The 18,812-nt window shown below is 41.8% G+C and overlaps 1 protein-coding gene and 1 long non-coding RNA gene across 2 annotated transcripts in view; one reads left to right on the top strand and one right to left on the bottom strand.

Moving 5' to 3' along the window:
• The window catches only part of ttll7 (tubulin tyrosine ligase-like family, member 7), a 63,483-nt gene that overhangs the window by 41,671 nt on the left and 3,000 nt on the right, over positions 1 to 18,812 (top strand). The window contains exons 15-19 of the mRNA XM_040127717.1: positions 4,109 to 4,404; positions 6,012 to 6,146; positions 10,231 to 10,311; positions 12,270 to 12,430; positions 14,993 to 15,166. Of these exons, the coding sequence (XP_039983651.1) occupies positions 4,109 to 4,404; positions 6,012 to 6,146; positions 10,231 to 10,311; positions 12,270 to 12,430; positions 14,993 to 15,166 (847 nt within the window). The remainder of the gene's footprint in view (positions 1 to 4,108; positions 4,405 to 6,011; positions 6,147 to 10,230; positions 10,312 to 12,269; positions 12,431 to 14,992; positions 15,167 to 18,812) is intronic.
• Positions 18,290 to 18,812, bottom strand: part of LOC120790323 — a 107,702-nt gene continuing 107,179 nt past the window's right edge. The window contains exon 6 of the long non-coding RNA XR_005707528.1: positions 18,290 to 18,628. This is a non-coding gene — a long non-coding RNA (uncharacterized LOC120790323). The remainder of the gene's footprint in view (positions 18,629 to 18,812) is intronic.

Genomic DNA, 18,812 nt, shown 5'->3' with positions numbered 1-18,812 from the left:
AAAGTGTCTAAGAATGTCTTTTATTAGGAAGCCAGGGTGTGGGGGTTTTAGAGGGACCTTGTTCCCTATGGTTTTTCTTTCTTTTTTACTTTGTTTTTGCTCGCTTATTCTCTCCTCATTTTGTCTCATTCTCTTTTCCTCCTGCCCTGTTTATTGATTTCTTTCTTTTTTAGCTGGAGCCCTCCACTGATAGAGAATAAAGTACAGACAGGAGAGCAAACTCTAATGTATGTAATGATGCAATGAAGATGACTTCCACTCCAGCCTGCTATACTTTTTACACTTATACAGTTTGAAAAATATAGTCGTAGTTGTACAGAACACATTTTCATATATGTGCACATGCACACACACTTTTTTTAAAAACAAATGCTGAGAGTTTTGCCTTGATCAGTACCAGCAGTGCACGTGCATATAGTACACACTCTCCAGCAGCAGTGCAGGGCAGGTTTTGATGGTGTGAGCCAGCAGAGGCTATATTATAGATGTTCAGCAGCCTGCCAGTATTTCTGTGCCTAATTGATGTGATAAAATGGTACCAGATCCTTGGATTTTAATTAAAGCACAAGAAGGGTGATCATAGCCTGTGACTCATGGGACACAGCTCTTTGTTGCTGAGCTCCTAAGCTGTAGATCCACACACTCACACAAAATGTTGAAGCACTGAAAAGCACTTGAGGAAAGACAAGTGTCTTGAACAGTGCAGGTCCAGTGAATGGAAGGTGAAGGAGGAGGCAGAGATGAAGAGAAGAAGGAATGTGATTGAAGAAAAAGACCCCCTTCATTATTTACCTTGAAAACACCTCGAGTTTAATGCTTAAATACTCAGTTTTATAGTGAGAGCGATAAGTCTCAAACATTCCCACAAATTCTCATAAGTTCTATACATTAACTCACTATCAGCTCTCCGAAGTGAGAAAGAGGACACCTTTCACAGAAGTCTTACGTGCTGACCTTGGAAAGAAAAAAAATCTCTACTTGCATTGTGCCACCGGTTTACTGCTCAATAGAGAGGGTCCTTGCATTTACTCAGTCTATTTGTCACAAAATAAGGAACGCAGCCATGAGAGAGCCAAACTTCTGGACTAAGTATCCATGAATGTATAAGTGTGTGTGTGCAGAGAGAGACAGCAACTCTGCCAAGCCCTACTCCATACCAAGCCACAAAAGGGCTGCTAGGACTAAGCCCCATAATGCTCTCATTTGGCAGTGGCCAAACCTTGGAAGGTTCAGCAGCCATACACACACACACACACACACACACACAAACACACAGACAGACACATACTGTATAATCACTTGTGTGCACACTTCATGTCAGACAGACACACTGCACAAATAAAAAACACACGCTAATACACTGGCTTGTAGACAAGCTGGAGGAGTTTCAAGGGTGATGGAGAGTGTCAGTGTGGGTTTTCAGCTTCATTTTCTGTGTTTTTGTCTAATGTGTGTGTGTGTGTATGTGTGTGCCTGAGACAGACAGAGAGAGCTGCTCTTTAATCCATCCCGAAACCAGACAGGACTACTGTTTCGTTTCTGGTTTTGACTACACATGCTAATACACACACACACACTGGGCCACTGTGTGTGTGTGTGCCAGAGCTGCCACACTTCATCTCAAAAGCCACCCAGCAACGGATGTAAAGCAGAGAAGAGAGGAGAGAGGAGAGAGACAGGATCAGGGATGAGAAAGAAATCAAATTGTCACAGTGACAGTGAGTTGTTCCTACCACTTTTTTTTTTTTCTGTTTGCACTGGAACTCTCCAGTCAAGGTCACTGGAAACCTCCGCCCTCTGCTTCACCAACCACCCGCCCCTCTGCTTCTGGCCCAATCTCCTCGCTCCATCTCCTGTCCTCGCCTCGCTCGCTCCTCGCCCAGTGAGGTGTTGTCCACCAGGCCTTCGCTACAGTTCCCACGGCCACTCCCTCGCCAGGCCAAGCTCGCCACGCCAAAGCTGCCCGCTGAGCCGCAGTGGCTCCGCCCACCGTGTGCCTCACAGCAACAGCCTCGGGACCATCCACTCCAACATAGTAAGATACTCACATGGCTTCTTTGCAGATCCGAATTTGTGAGATGAGTTGTCAGTCACAGAACAGTGAATTCCTTTTCAGATAGTCAAGGTGTCATTTTGCTCAATGTGGCAGTACTCTGCTGATCTACTACTCCAAAAAAAAAAAAACATTCAAAAACTACTTTCCAATTGTGTTTTACCAAAGACTGGCGTACAAGTTTACTTGTTCTTCCATCATAGCTTTTACCCTCCCCCTTTTCTTTTCTCCTCCTCTGGCCTTCCTGAGAACCTCTTAAGCAGCTCCTGCGTTGCTGTATAGGGCTACTGTAGCCTGCGACAATAATCTTCTATTATGTCGCCATCTGTTGCTTTCCGCCTGCCTCCTCCATTCCCTCCTTACCTTTACACTGGTAACCTGGAAGATTAAAAATGGGATACAAAGAAATTTTTAACATTGAGAATACAACTAATAGAATAACAAACAGAGCTCAGGATAGAACGTTTATACTGAAAAAGGCCATAGAGTGCACCGGTTGTATGCTTGTATCCTGACACGTGTATACAAAATGACAGGAGAAGTTCCATTTTTTTTCCTCGTATTTATCTTCCTGCACACTTGAGTTCCCTGTGGGAATCACACATGTAGGGATAAGTGCAACGAGCGGAAAGATATAGTTTCACCAGTGAGTGCATTGCTGTAGCAGTTATAAAATGGTATTTTGAGGAGGTTATTGTCACTTCACGTCCATCCAATTCCTGTGAACGTGACATCTCAGAAACGCCTTGAAGGAATTTCTTCAAATTTGGCACAAACGTCCACTCGGACTCAAGGTTTAACTGATTAGAATGTTGTGGTCAAAGGTCAAAGGTTAAGGTCACTGTGGCCTCATAAAACATGTTTTTGGCTAATAATTTCATATGCTAATAATGATAAAATATGTTGCAGATACTACTCCGTGTTGATTGCTATGTAAAGAAATAATGATCTTTGACTAAAATAGATGGTACTGCAGCAGGATCATAAATTACTGAGAACTCAGGGCATAACATACATAACATAAAATCTGAAATTTGAAATGCCCTGATAAGTGATAAGTAGAAATAATACTATATATATATAATACAGTAATAACACATTACACCCTGTTAGCATTGTTTGACATGACATGCTAACTAAAGCCTTCAAACCTTCATGTCTGAATGCAACTTTATACTCCTGGGCAGAGGTGATTTTCAGGAGCCCCTTACATAGACTGGGATTGATAAAATTTCCTCTGACATGAAGATTGTCAGGGGAAAATACCATTAATTGATAATCAATAAATAATTAAAATAACCACTAATTGCAGCTCTTCATGTAATGACGTCTACTCAGTGTACTTTATTTCAAAAACCTGAATTGTCCTGATAGTGAAATCAGATACAGTAACTTCCTTTTCCATTTCTGCCATGTCTGTTAATAGCATGCTGTATGAGTCTGTTTGAGGCCTGGTATAGATGTGAGATGACGCTCTAGCGTTGAATGAAACATTCTGTTTAATACTGATGCGTATCTGTGTACTGAATTAGGGTGATCCTCTGATCTGGCAAAACTGAGGAAGAGGCCGAGACTTGTGTGCACACTTCATGTCAGACAGACACACTGCACAAATAAAAAACACACGCTAATACACTGGCTTGTAGACAAGCTGGAGGAGTTTCAAGGGTGATGGAGAGTGTCAGTGTGGGTTTTCAGCTTCATTTTCTGTGTTTTTGTCTAATGTGTGTGTGTGTGTATGTGTGTGCCTGAGACAGACAGAGAGAGCTGCTCTTTAATCCATCCCGAAACCAGACAGGACTACTGTTTCGTTTCTGGTTTTGACTACACATGCTGCGGTCGTTAATAACACACACACACTGGGCCACTGTGCCAGTGTGCCAGAGTACGGCTGCCACACTTCATCTCAAAAGCCACCCAGCAACGGATGTAAAGCAGAGAGGAGAGCTTGAAAGTGACTGGGGGTACTGAGACAGGATCAGGGATGAAAAGAAATCAAATTGTCACAGTGAGTCAGTGTTCCTACCCACTCCTTTTTTTTCTGTTTCTCTACAGGTCGTATGCACTGGAAACCTCCGATCAAGTCACTCAAAACCAGCTCCGCCCCCTCTGCTTCACCAACACTTTCTGGCCCAATCAGGCGCTCCATCTCCTGTCCTCGCTCCATCGCCTCCCTCGCATCGCCCAGTGAGGTGCGAGCGTTGTCCACCAGGCCTTCCGCTACAGTTCCCACGGCCACTCCCCTCGCCAGGCCAAGCTCCGCCACGCTGCGTTCCCATTCGCTGAGCCGCAGTGGCTCCGCCCACCGTGTGCCTCACAGCAACAGCCTCGGGACCATCCACTCCAACATAGTAAGATACTCACATGGCTTCTTTGCAGATCAGAATTTGTGAGATGAGTTGTCAGTCACAGAACAGTGAATTCCTTTTCAGATAGTCAAGGTGTCATTTTGCTCAATGTGGCAGTACTCTGCTGATCTACTACTCCAAATAGGATTTAAAAAAAAAAACATTCAAAAATTACTTTCCAATTGTGTTTTACCAAAGACTGGCGTACAAGTTTACTTGTTCTTCCATCATAGCTTTTACCCTCCCCCTTTTCTTTTCTCCTCCTCTGGCCTTCCTGAGAACCTCTTAAGCAGCTCCTGCGTTGCTGTATAGGGCTACTGTAGCCTGCGACAATAATCTTCTATTATGTCGCCATCTGTTGCTTTCCGCCTGCCTCCTCCATTCCCTCCCCGTCTTTACAGGTACGCTGGTAACCTTTGGATACACTGGAAGAAATTAAAATGGGAAAGAATTCTTTTTAACATTGAGAATACAACTAATAGAATAACAAATAGAGCTCAGGATAGAACGTTTATACTGAAAAAGGCCATAGAGTGCACCGGTTGTATGCTTGTATCCTGACACGTGTATACAAAATGACAGGAGAAGTTCCATTTTTTTTCCTCGTATTTATCTTCCTGCACACTTGAGTTCCCTGTGGGAATCACACATGTAGGGATAAGTGCACGCTTGAACGGGAAATCTCAAATTGGATATAGTTTCACCAGTGAGTGCATTGCTGTAGCAGTTATAAAATGGTATTTTGAGGAGGTTATTGTCACTTCACGTCCATCCAATTCCTGTGAACGTGACATCTCAGAAACGCCTTGAAGGAATTTCTTCAAATTTGGCACAAACGTCCACTCGGACTCAAGGTTTAACTGATTAGAATGTTGTGGTCAAAGGTCAAAGGTTAAGGTCACTGTGGCCTCATAAAACATGTTTTTTGGCCGTAACATAAGATTTCATATGCTAATAATGATAAAATATGTTGCAGATACTACTCCGTGTTGATTGCTATGTAAAGAAATAATGATCTTTGACTAAAATAGATGGTACTGCAGCAGGATCATAAATTACTGAGAACTCAGGGCATAACATACATAACATAAAATGCGTGTGAAATTTGAAGTGCCCCTGATAAGTAGAAATAATACTAATATATATAATACAGTAATAACACATTACACCCTGTTCGCATTGTTTTGACATGCTAACAAACCTTCATGTCTGAATGCAACTTTATACTCCTGGGCAGAGGTGATTTTCAGGAGCCCCTTACATAGACTGGGATTGATAAAATTTCCTCTGACATGAAGATTGTCAGGGGAAAATACCATTAATTGATAATCAATAAATAATTAAAATAACCACTAATTGCAGCTCTTCATGTAATGACGTCTACTCAGTGTACTTTATTTCAAAAACCTGAATTGTCCTGATAGTGAAATCAGATACAGTAACTTCCTTTTCCATTTCTGCCATGTCTGTTAATAGCATGCTGTATGAGGCCTGTCTGTTGTGAGGATGGGTATAGATGTGAATGAAAGCTCTTTTCGTTTAATACTGATGCGTATCTGTGTACTGAATTCTTTCTTGAGTTGTGTGCCTGTACTTGTGTGTACATTTAGGGTGATCCTCTGATAAACCTGAGGAGTAAAGAGCAGGAGGCAGAGCTGGTGCGTCAGACTCTGGCTGTGCTCACTGCGATGAGGATCAGGTTTCCTGGCAAAACTGAGGAAGAGGCCGAGGCTATGCTGGATGAGGTGGGTGCACGATTTCTATTGTATTTCTGTATTTCTATCGAATTTGTGATTCAGATTCAGAGTCAGAAACTTAATGTAAAAAATGTTAAAGAGTAAGAAAGTGGGAATGAACATGGAGTACAATAGTTGAGCAGAAATCCTTTATTCCCAGAGCCCACTCTGTGGCCAGGTGCGGTCACTCTACAGCCTAACTAAAAGTGACCTTCTCTCCTCCCTCAACAATAGATTTTCCGCTTTGGCCTGGCTCCCATTGTCTTTCAAACGACCCCGGTGACAACCTGTCGGTCAGTTTGCAGCCCTGCACTATTCCCCACTGCTCCTTTGAGTTAATCAGTGCCTCCTCTATTTCTGGTCAGATCTCTGTGTTCTTGCATTTAGTGTGTGTACTTGCCTGTTTGTGCTATCACTAAGGCTATTACTTGAATTTCTGTTTTTCTACTATATTAGTGTACAAACAACAGAACAATTGTCTCATATGTCTAACGTTAATATACCAGAGCTTATTTATTTACATGATGCTAATTATGAATGTACTGTACTGTTGGAAACAGGCTGCCCAAGAATTCAATAATGGCCACTTTTTCTACAAAATGTCTGTTGAAATAATCAACATACCCATGGGGGTTCCGGTACTGAACTAGTGTTGGCAGCTATTGATTCCCACTTTTTTCCCACTTGTAGAAACAGCACTTTAAGTTGAATACATATATTTTCCAAATTATTTTATTTAGTTTATGGAAAATTTAAAAATTACAATAGCAAAAGCTGAAAAGAAAAGAAAAAGAAAAAAATTACAAAATGCACCAAAGAGAGGAAGAGGCTGACCTTGAATTCACACCAGAAGCTCAAAAGTACTATGAAAGCGTCCAACTCTCCCATCTACACTGATTCTGACCTCCGTTACAGCCATCGCTGTCCTCAGAACCAGCTGTCTGTTCAGCACCACAGCTCCCACGGTACTGAAAGGACAGCAGCTGGCCAGACTGTCTTCACTACGCAGACTGATGACAAAAATACCACAAAAATGTTCAATGGACTAAATTAGTTTTTGGTAGGCTACATGTGAAGTGTACTGGAGGAAGTATACCAGGGTGGCTTATTTTAGATTTCTATGTAGCATTTCCGGCCAAAGTGCAAGGTCAGCAGGACTTTTCTCACTTGTCTTCTTAACTTGAAAAAAGCCAAAAGTGTAGACAGCTGGGTGGCTGGAAGCCCTGCAGAACTCTGACTCTTCAGTACAACACCAGTAGCAGCAGTTAGATGGAGAGCGAAGGCACCGTCCTACGGTGAGCGCGTAATGGGGGCAGGCGAGCAGGTCAGAAGGCAACTATCGCACCACCAGACGGGAGCTGCTCAAGGTGTTCCTGGTCTGGGAAACGCTGTAGAGATTAAAATGACATTTGGTCTTCTCCCACAGTTTGTATTGTAGGCGTGTACACATATCACACCATTATTACCTAGCTCAAAACAGAGATTTTGCCGAGAATACTTGAATACTGGAACCTGACTTTAAAAGAGAATTACCATTTATTCTGCAAATAATAGCCATATTACACAGACTAGAACAAAGATGTGAGAGGGCCCTGGCATTGTTTGATCACAGCTTCCTTGTCACTTTTTATAGTGTGTTTTAGTAGCTTTTATATGAGTTTAGTTTGGTATCCCCCTAAACTTTTCTTTCGTAATTACTTAGTTTTTTGCTTGTTTCCTTTATTTTGAGGCCTTCATTGAGTCCTTGGGTTATGTGACAGGCTCTTCAAATCAAATGTATTATTATTATTACTATTATTATTATTATTAGCTTTTTGCTTGCATAAAAAGAAACATTCAATATTGGCATAACATTCCTAAAAATAATCTAATAATGAACATTTCTTAATAAAATTAAGATGTAGTCATTATGATTATAGTTAAGTTAGGGCATGTCACCCAGTACAAATGCAAGCCCATACAATTTCCTCACAAGAACACCAAAACCAAATGTATGTGTGTGCGTGACATCTGGTTGTGTCAGGGTGGTGAGAGACAATTACCAACACACCTGTACTGTTAACAAACCCTAATGAGAGCACCATGGAAATGCAGACAAGCGGCTGCACCTGTACTGTTCACTCTTTTCCTCAGGAGACAAGGAGTGTTCACTTGGCATGAAAACAATCTTTGGCATTTTATGTTTTCCATGATTTGCAGTTGAGGTCTAATTGGGCTAATGATGTGTTTGCAGCAGAGTAATCTCCTCCTTTCTCTTTCACTCAAAACCTGCTTTTTGTCTGCAGTTGGAACCACTGAAAGGGGAAATTCTATCAAGTGTGTTTCGTTATCTTTAACTGAGGGTTATTTGTGTACATATGAAACAAATGTGACAAATGAGCGTGCAGCTTACCCGACAAGGTTCATAAGGTTCTTATTGAGAAAGAAAACTAAACAAGTAAATGGGTAACTTTCTGGAAAGTGAACAAAAGTGTTTACTCTATACCTTAGCTGTGTATCCATGAATTATTGTGGATTGTTTGTGTGTGTGTGTGTGTGTGTGTGTGTATGTGTGTGTATGTGTGTGTATGTGTGTATGTGTGTTTGAGTACACATAGTGTTTACACTGGAGCTTCCCAATGGGAGCACTGTTTGCAGGGAATCTAGCATGCTACGTGAGAGGTTTATGTGCACCAGTGGGGAAATGCAGACTAAGTCAACAGAGCAACAATAACAGTGCCTGTAGGTACACAGTGGTGTTGGCACGAGGAGCAAGTGCATGGGAATATCCCGCACAGCTTTTGTGCATAACAACACATGCACCAAGGATTTTTGACATACCCACAAAACAGGGTGTCTCTGCTAAGGAACAAGAGATCACGGCTTTATTTTACAATTGTCTCTCAGTTGTGCTGCATTTAAATTCACCAATACCACAGAAAAGCTCCTTTCAACACTCTATTCTGTAAACGTTCAGCTAATTTTACATGTGTGTTTCATGTTTGGAAATGTCCTCAAGTCATTTTTCCTTAAGAGGCACTTTGGCAGTCCACCAACTAAGAGCTCATTAACATTTTTATAAAGTATTTTATATGGCTCAAAAGTAAATAAAAATACATGTTTTCTCAATAAAAGTGTAGCATCCAAACCATTAATGAGAAATTAAATTCTCTGCCTTGATCATGGAAATCATTTTGAAGTGGGAGGTTTGACTCTGAAGACAGAATTTTGCGAGATAACATCTACAGTAGTTATGCAAAACTGGTTGAAAACTGGTCTGATGCCAAAATTGCAGAACAACTCTCCCTGTTGTTAATAACAATACAGCGTAGAGATGTGCAGCAGTGAACACTCTCCCCTCTTACATCATATTTCCTGTTTTACCTACCATCACGTGCCAGATGTCAAATATCACACAAGCATTGCAGCTCTATCCATAAAAGTCATGTCATGTTTGAACATGGAACTTTTCCATAACGGAGACCTATGTGTGAAAGCCAAAAAGCCATTACATTAACAGATTGGTGAACCCAGCAGTGTTACAGATTCCATGTCGGGGTGGAAGTGTGAAAAAGAATCTTGCAGGATGTGTTTGCGACAGTGGGAATGAGCTCTACACTTCGACCATATGTCCTTCTTCTATTTCGGACACATTCTTATAGTTTTAAAATACTAAGAGAAGGTACTTGAAGTTTAACTGTGATGTGGCATGGCACTCTCTAGCTTGGCCTGTGCTCAAGTTAAAAAGATGTATTCATCGTCTCTTGCAAGTGTCTGTCTAGGCTGAGCTGTTGACTTTACTGTTGTTGCTGTTTTTTGCAGCGACTAAATTGCGCAGCATTATAAGAACAGTGTAGTAACCCTGGGTTTTGATGGAGAGATGCTGGGAAACAAAATATGTAATAAAATGGCAGAGGAATGTACTGTATAACTGCAGTGTTTTTATTTATTTTTTGTTAAAATTGATACCTAGAACATTCTCTAGGAGAGTTTTGAAATATTTTTGTTTGATTGTAATTCTGCTTCTTATAGAATGGTGGTCTGTATTAACGGAAGATTTCTGCAGGTTTAAAAGATTGTTTTAACTTTTTTCACCGTGACTTTTCTTTCTCAGATCCTTGACAACTGGAAATACCATAAACCAAAGGTGGCCTCCTATTGGCTAGTGAAGCTGGACTCAACTAAACAACGGAAGGTGAGTCCTTATGCTGGAATCAGATCATAAGCAATCTGATTAAGTTTGTCATGTCCCACTAGAGAATTGGAGGATAGTTTGGCTCTACATCTTTGGTAGCTACCCATGTTTGGCAGAATATCTATCTAAATTTTTCTCCTCTTGAACCACATGAAAACACATTCAGGGCCAACACATTATTTAAAATCTGGATCGAAAGTCACTGCTTCCTAAGTGGTCAAGATCGTTACAGCACCACACAACAAGAGAGAGTTCAACAAAGAGGAGAGAAAAGGGAGGACTTTTGGAATTGAAAAGTTTTTGCAGTTTATTGGTTTGAGGGACAGCTGTAGGGGAAGGGCTTGTTGGAAGTGGAAATGTGGCCTTGAACTACACAGGCTAACATTCCCTTAACTGTGCAGTTAGAAAAGAGCTGGGGAAATCTGGCAGGTACCTCTGTAAAATTGCAATACAAGGAGTGTCTGCACACGGGTATCACAGCTCCCTTTTTTTAAGCAACATTTCGACCAACTACAGGTCTTCCTTGGGCAAATCCCCAAAAGAAGGAAAGATGGGGTATATACAGCAAAATGACCAATGGTACAGTATAATTGTCCAATTGTTAACACTTTAATAACTTAATAAGAATTAATAACAGTGAAGTTCTTAATCACTATTGTCAGATATAATGCTTCATTTTTGGATATATTGACTCTGAAAGTCTTAAAAAATGGACTACATTTATCATTTGACTACAGAGGCCACATACTGCCTCTTTATGTCACTCTGTATAGAATGGACATTATTAAAGTCTGTGAATATGACAAAATGTCACTGCTCCCACCTATTCCTTTGAAATTCTTTTGAACAACTTTTAGAAACAGAAAAATAATCCCCAAATCAAATATAAGAGGAAAAAAAAAAAACATGCACGAAGATAATTACCATGTCAGACAGTGAGAGGTAGAGAAAGTAAATAGGATGTAAACAAACAGAAGAAGGGGACAAGACGTGAAATGGCATCCAGTAGATGTGTCAGTAATGATGTGATCTCTCAGCAACTGCTTTCTGCGCAACTGTGCTTGGCTGTATTGTGGGCTGTGGCGGTGGGAGCTGATGTTTTATTTGGAGTGGAGCAGCCTAATGAGCAGCAGGCAGAGGTCAGGAATGTAGCCCCCACCGCTCTGCCATCTGATTACCATACCAAAACATATCTGTGTGTGTGTGTTTACTCATCTATCAGTTTGTCTGAGTGTGTATGCGTGTCTTGCTTGCCTCACATTGCTGTAGGGGAATCTTGCCTCTTCACATCGCAAAACACACGCACACACACACAGTCAGATAGGCACGTCAGTAATGAGGAGGGAGGAATCAAAGTCAAAAGAGACACTGTGCTGCACTCTGAGTGGGGTGAAAAGAGAAAGAAAAAGGGTGGAGGAGAAGGCAGTGAGGTGGGGAGGGATGGGAAAACGAAGAAGGGAAGATGGCAGGATGGCGCAGGTGTTCTCAGACCGCCCAGGAACTTCTGGCACCTTCTGTCCAAGACTGACGTGGGAGGCGCAATTAGTCGCCTCCCATGTTCTCCACTGCCTGCCCGAGCACTTTTTGTCCTGCCTATGCTAAAGCCTCGAACACACACAAACTAGGTACAGGCTGTATGTCTGTCTTAAAGTAGTTTTTAGGATGTGTTTGTGCATATACTAAATGTGTATGTGAGCATCTGTCTGTATTAATTATAAATGCAAGCTTGCCTTCAGTTACTGATTGAATCCATTAGCCTATGAGATTGCTAATTTTAAGGTAAGATAAAAAGAAAAGAAAAATTACAGTTGGAACAAATGCCAACTCACGTATATCAGTTAGAAATGGTGACACCTTTTGTCTTACAGCATTAATTTTCCTTATTATCACATGCTTGATTTAAGCCTCTGTCGCTCTCTCTTTTTTTTCATCTCCCTGTCATTATCTCTGTCACGCAGGTTTTGGACATTGTACGTACCAATGTACGTTCAGCACTACAGCGGATCTGGAGGGAGCCAGACGTAGAGAGCCTCCACCTCTACCGGCTCTTTAACCGCATCTTCAACCGCTTGCTCTGGAGTCATGGTCAGGGCCTGTGGAACTGCTTTTCCAACACTGGGTACGCCAGTTCGAGCAGGGCTGTGTAATCTGCCCAAAATATGTGATGCAGGGGTGATTGTCAGATTGTTGTTTTGGAAAGTTAAAAATCTGTCTGACATAGACCCCTCCAGTTACGCCGTCAGAGAGTTGTGGGGTGAAAGGGTCTCGGATGCTGTTTAATGATCTGACAAGCGCTTTTTTCACACAAGGCTGTGCTATAATAGAGAGGAACAAATAATCATAGCTACCATTGATTCATTTTATAATGCATTTTTCAATGGATGTTACTAGCTCTACGGTCACGAAAGCTCTATCGATGAGGAACCGTCAAATTCAGAAAAACTGCAAAAAGGTACAAACAGCAAAATTAAAGACCCATCTAAGCACCTTTGAATGAAAAAAATGTAAGACCTACAATAAAAGTTTGACTTTTACTGTATAACTGATGATTTAAACCAAGTCCAACTAACCAAGAGCAAGAAAAACGAGACGTTAAAAAATTGCCCTGAGAACTCCCCTGAATGAACACCAGAATCAACACAAACAAGTGATCGCACTGCAGGCCAATTACCACTCTATTCATTGCATAATGCCACTCTTCCATCTTCTTAACTACAAGTTCATGCACCACGCAATCTCCCAGTGTCCTTAAGCCCAGTGTTCTTCTATGTACCAGTTTCAGTGACAGCAGGGACAATTTCACATTTTTTTTCAGTATGACTACGGAAGCAATGCCAGCTGAATGACAGGGAATGAGTGACACACACTGCACTTTCCTGAAAGCTCTTGGGGATGAAAGAAGCGTGTTACTCTGAAGACAGGGTGCAAATTAAGGTCACAAATCTGGGCTGTTAATCAGGGCTTTTTCACAGGTGACAGCAAGAAAAAGAGAGGGGTGGGATGGAAGCAGGAAGAAGGTGAATGAAGGCCTCTTAGTTCTTTTACTCTAGCTTTTGATCAAATACTTTTGGTGTGGTTCCTTTTTTATTTATATATTTTTTTTTCTTGCTTTTGTGATGCGACATAAAGTGGCTTCCTCCAAGATGAGTCACTGCAGTGACTGCCCACTCGATCATTTCCCTGTAGACATTTCAAAACAGCAGACAAGACAGACAAAAACACACACAAAACTGGTCTGTTTCCCATCAGTGGTTCACATTGTCTTTCTTAAAACACATGTTTTGCTTCCCTCAAAGACAGGCAGACACACACACACACACACACACACACACACACACACACACGGTGAGACATCTTCAGATGTATCAAGATGGTTTCCACTCATTTATTTCCTCAAAGACATACATTAGCACCCTCCAATAGACCCCCACAGGCAAGAACACACACATACTGTATATACAATCCTGACATGCAGACAGCTGCTGTGCTGGTGGCTTTATCGTCTGTGATAAAGCTCTGACCTTCTTGCATCTCCTCCTCTCCATATTTTTTACGGTTCAGTTGTTCAGTGGCCGTGTGTCCCTCGACACAGAGGGCTCAAAGGGTGTAACTGAAGTCGCTGCCCAAAGCTCTCCATTTTCCACCTCCCTTCTTCCTTGGCAGTCGTAACTGAGGGAATGAGTTGGTGATACAGATGAAGGGAATGAGAAGCAGAAGGAGAGAAGTGGGAAGGACTTGGTGGCAGAGAAAAAGCGGAGAGGAGAGTGATTGAAAATGAGACATCGAAAAAACGGTAGAGAAAAGATTGGGTGGAGGGGTAAAGGCCCGGGAGGATTAGCCTAGCCTAACCTCAGCTACCCCCAGCACACTGCACCCCATGCAGCCTTTGTCTGATCACAGCCTGTCCTGGGTGATCCAGCTAGCGTGCTAGCCTATTGTCCAGCCCCTCCCTGCAGCAGGCCATGGCCCCAACATGGATGAACCCAACAGGGGGCCCCGATGTCACGAGGCGACAGCAGAGCAGTGCACCTCGAAAAGCACACTCCAAATCCCAGTGCAGCCCGCCCTCTGCTCCTCTCTGTCTCTTGTTTGATATTTTATCTAAGGGACTTAACAACAATCAAACAGCCTAGCAGCTATTGTGGGTGATGAATTCAACAGGCTTTGAAAACGACTTAGAGGAAGAGAATGGAAACACACACAGTTGTGAACCCTTTCAGTGTAAGCACCCCCCACTTCCCAAGGAGTGAAAGGGGGTAGACATCAAACATACCTCCCGGGGCTGTATGTCTCAGTTGTTCAATCTCTCTCACAGTCAGGGGTATGTCCAGGGCTATAAAGGGGGTTAACTGTACTTGGATTTGTTTCATCCTTCCTGTCTGTGTGTCTGTCTGTCTTCCTTTATGTCTGCGTGTGGGAGAGTGTGAATGCAAATGTATATGCACACATCTACAGTGACAGGCCACGCATTAAACTGTTTGTGACTTAATCTGTGGGCTAACATTATGTGTACAGTATACCTGTATACCGATGAACGCATGCTTATTCTAAACCATAACTGCTAACTTCATTTTACTGTTCTTGTGTGTGTGTGTGTGTGTGTGTGTGTGTGTGTGTGTGTGTGTGTGTGTGTGTGTGTGTGTGTGTGCGCGCTTGGGTTTGCCTTCTCTCTGCTGTCCAGTTCATCGTGGGAGACCATCTTCAGTAAGAGCAGTGAGGTGGTGTCACCGCAGCAGCTGCAGTGCTGCCGCCGGCTGGTCCAGCTGTGCCGAGACTGCCTTTTGGTCGTCTACAAGTTTGTCTCCGAGTCCCGTGGCTCTTTGACCGGACTTAGCCCCGAATGGGATGACACCAGGTGAGAAGGACACCCAAACCTTTGATGTGTTCTCACTGAGTTAAATTCCTGCATTCCTGCTGCAATAAATAGTTCATTATACAGTAGGGTGGCCAAAAAAGATTCAAGAATGTGATGGGATTCAAGAGTCTGGTAAGTCTGGAGTCCCAGGTTCAATCAGTACTCAGTCAGTGTCCTTGTGCGAGTGTTGACCTTTTGCTCCGCAAAGAGAATTAATCTTTATGCCTGACAAGCAAATGTAAACTGTTGTTAAAGGGAAGTCTTTAGACCCATACTGCAAGTAGATCAGTTCACAGTTCATTCACAGTTTGTTGACCTAGTTTACAGATTAAATTAGTTCACCATATATATATATGATCAAAACACTAAAAAATAACATAGAAAACACAACATAGCAGGGGCAGAAAATGAACCTCTGTTAAGATTAACAAGAGACATCCTTGATGATAGGAATATTTACAGTATTTTGTTGTCCACCTCTGATTGATATTTAGGTACAGATAGAAACTGATTAAAGCTGAGTTTGTTAAAGTTAATCACAGAGATGCCAAGTAATAAACTCTCAAAACTCCCACTAGAAAGCAGTGCAAAAAACTAAATTGAGTAAATAAATGAATAAACACACTTTACATACAGACAAGAAAACTTTGATTTGAAATTTCAACAGCTATCATTATTTAACTTCTCAGTAAAAAATTATTTCTCTCTCCTCCACGGACGAACAAAAAAAAAAAAAAATCAGCCTCCTTCTGTTTTTCAGGTTGATCCCTGCAGGAGACAGTAGCTCAGGTTTGGAATGAGTGAACTTTTAAAGCACATATGCTTTGGGCTGACAGACAGGGAGGAAGGAGGGCGAAGTGAAGCAGAGAGGGAGTGTGCTGTTAACAGGAAATAATGGCCCACAGATTAGCGTTCAGGTTAGCCCGGGGCCCCCCGAGGCCTGCTTAATTCAATTAGAGCCCAGATGAGCCTGTGCAGCAAATGACCTTACACGAGAGCGCTCCTTTTTTCCTGGGGCCTCGCTTTACATGATTCATAACTCTTGTGCATATTTTAACAGGCTATCACTTTGCACCTACGGTATAAAAACCTCAGCTGTTTAAAAACAAAAAACGCGTGAGGTTTGTGCATAGTTGTAGAGCTGCTTATGTTTTGACTACATTACATTGTTGCTATGGATTATTTTATCTTCAGCCAATTTGTTTTGGGGATAGATTCAAGAATAAAGATTAAAAGGATTTAAAGATATAACTTTAACTGGATTTAATAACTTGACCATGATCAAACTGATATAGACTGGTGTATCCATATTTTTGCAGTAGGTATCCTTGAGAGTCCATTTAAGCATGCATTGGTCTGTCTCTCCTTATTTCTTCTGTGTCTATATATGTCTGTGTAAAAAAGCTTACCATTTGCTGCTGGACCAGCCTCTACCCATGGCTCCACCCCTGCTGCTGTCGCTGCCACTTCTTCTTCCTCCTCTTCCTCCGTCTCTTCGCCCCTCGACGCAGGTCTCTGCTCGGTTTAGTTCTGCTAAACCCCCCATATTCCAGCACCGTTCCTATTCACTGCTTTCCGCTGTTCCTATCACCTCACAGCTGTAACAAAGGCCTGGTCCCACCTGCCCAATGATGGTTGCTTTGGCTGCACAACCAACAGTCTAGCATGGCCTCCTCTCCTTTCCCTCATTAACTTTCAATTAAGTGATATTTGGATTGATTTATACAGCATGAGAAAGGAACATCTTTCAAATTATCAGATTATTCGTAGCACAAAACTGTAAACAGTGTATTTGAAAGGAAGGAGGTAGGAGAAGGAAGCATATTAAGACTGCTTGGAGCACAGTTTCTCAACACTGCAACCATTCGGCCCGCTTGCTGTACATCACCAGCCAATCACCCGGCTGCCAAATGCTAAACTATGCTTTCCGCCCAATGCTTTTATCGAGAGCATCTTACCCTGAGTGCATTTTTAGAACAAATGGCCTCAGTGGAAGGTGAGTGCCTCACCTGCAACACATCAGTGCCATGTTCGACCTAAGCACCGCTCTCTTCTTGTCACAAGAAGACAGAAAATGGCTCGGCCTGCATCGTATGGTTTGCAGTTTCACAACACAAGCGATTCACATCACTCCATCAGGCATTCAGGGAACAGTTGCGACCCGCCGCCACTTCAGATAGCTGAGAAGCAATTAGGATTATTTTCTCATTGATGCATACGCTTTATATGAGAGGGTAAACTGTGTGTGTATGAGTGTGTGCTTGCATGCACATGTCATGTGACTGCTGCACAACGATCATCTGTCTCTCTTCAGTGATTCACATTCAGTTAACCACAAACTTTGAGCAGGTTTCAAATCAAACTGGCATATAAAATTTTTATTTTCAAAGTTGAAACAGTTCTCCAATTGTCCATACTGGCTGTGAAGAGATCTTTTCCTAACACTTCCAGTATAAAAAAACGGGGAACAAATTCCAAAATCCTCTTTCTTAAAAATAAAAAGCAAGAAAAACACTGTCCGACCATTGTCTGGGGAAAGATAGAGTGAAATTTGTACTAAATACACTCTAACTTCTTGAAAATACCCACCTGATTTGTCTGCCTCAAACTGCTGAACCCACATACTAGATTCAGCTCAAATTTATGATGAAATTTCAATGTATATATGGGCATGTGTGCATTGTTGTAAGACAGACTTGAAAAAAATGTGTCCCCATACTTTAATGCAAATGTTGAAATAAATAATTTAATGATAAAAAATAATTAGGTTTACTTTGCCAAGTCAACATTAGTTCAGCTTGACTGAACTAAACTGAATGTCAGACAATAACACCGGAGAAATAATAGGTCAGGAATTCAATCCTAATTAGACGAGTTGTTTTAATCCAAAAATGAAAACTACAAATGTGAAATACAGTATACTAATGCACCAGCTATTGACCAACCCTGATTAACAACACAACCATGACTGACACCTGTATACTATGTATGAATATTTCTCAAAGGCTATAATAAAGGCTCTAACAGATATTTTGCAGAAAATAACAAGATCGAGAAATTTTAAAATCAAATGTCACCATTTCCATTCAGCTTTTGCAATTAATTACATGATTATTATTTTTTGGATGGAAGCCTGGTTTCAGTAGACCCCTACGGTCTGAGTACTTTAGCTATTTCTCACCCTAAAATCATTGATCTTCTATGCAGGCAAATGTGGCTTCATTGAATTCAACAACTACTCACTATCTCATTTGCATGTACAGTACACACACATAGATAACAGATACACTCGCACAGCTCTTGGCAGCCTTTGGCACACGTCAAAGTGGGTCTTTTAGCTGAGATCTTTGGGGTCTCCATTGTTGACCACACCTGCCCGCTCTTGTTCAAGCATCCTTCCTGTGTAGAGTGCCCTGATCAGGTGTGTCAACAGCCTCATGGGTCTCAGAAAAGTCCTTCAGTCTGTGTGGGCAGATGAGAGGAAGTAACCAAATAGCTCTGCTAATGACTTTCTTGTTAAGCCTGGAATTACTGTCACTACCCAAAGACAATTTCCCCATGATGACAAAAGTTTCAGATTTTATTAACTTTCATCTGTCTGAAAAGTGTGGCAGTAATTAGGGTTAATTGGGGTTTTGAGCTGAAT

Source organism: Xiphias gladius, chromosome 6 (genome assembly GCF_016859285.1).
Source record: "Xiphias gladius isolate SHS-SW01 ecotype Sanya breed wild chromosome 6, ASM1685928v1, whole genome shotgun sequence".
Classification (NCBI taxonomy): domain Eukaryota; kingdom Metazoa; phylum Chordata; class Actinopteri; order Istiophoriformes; family Xiphiidae; genus Xiphias; species Xiphias gladius.
The sequence above is the reverse complement of the archived record's forward strand: the minus strand, read 5'-3'. Positions and strand labels throughout refer to the sequence as shown.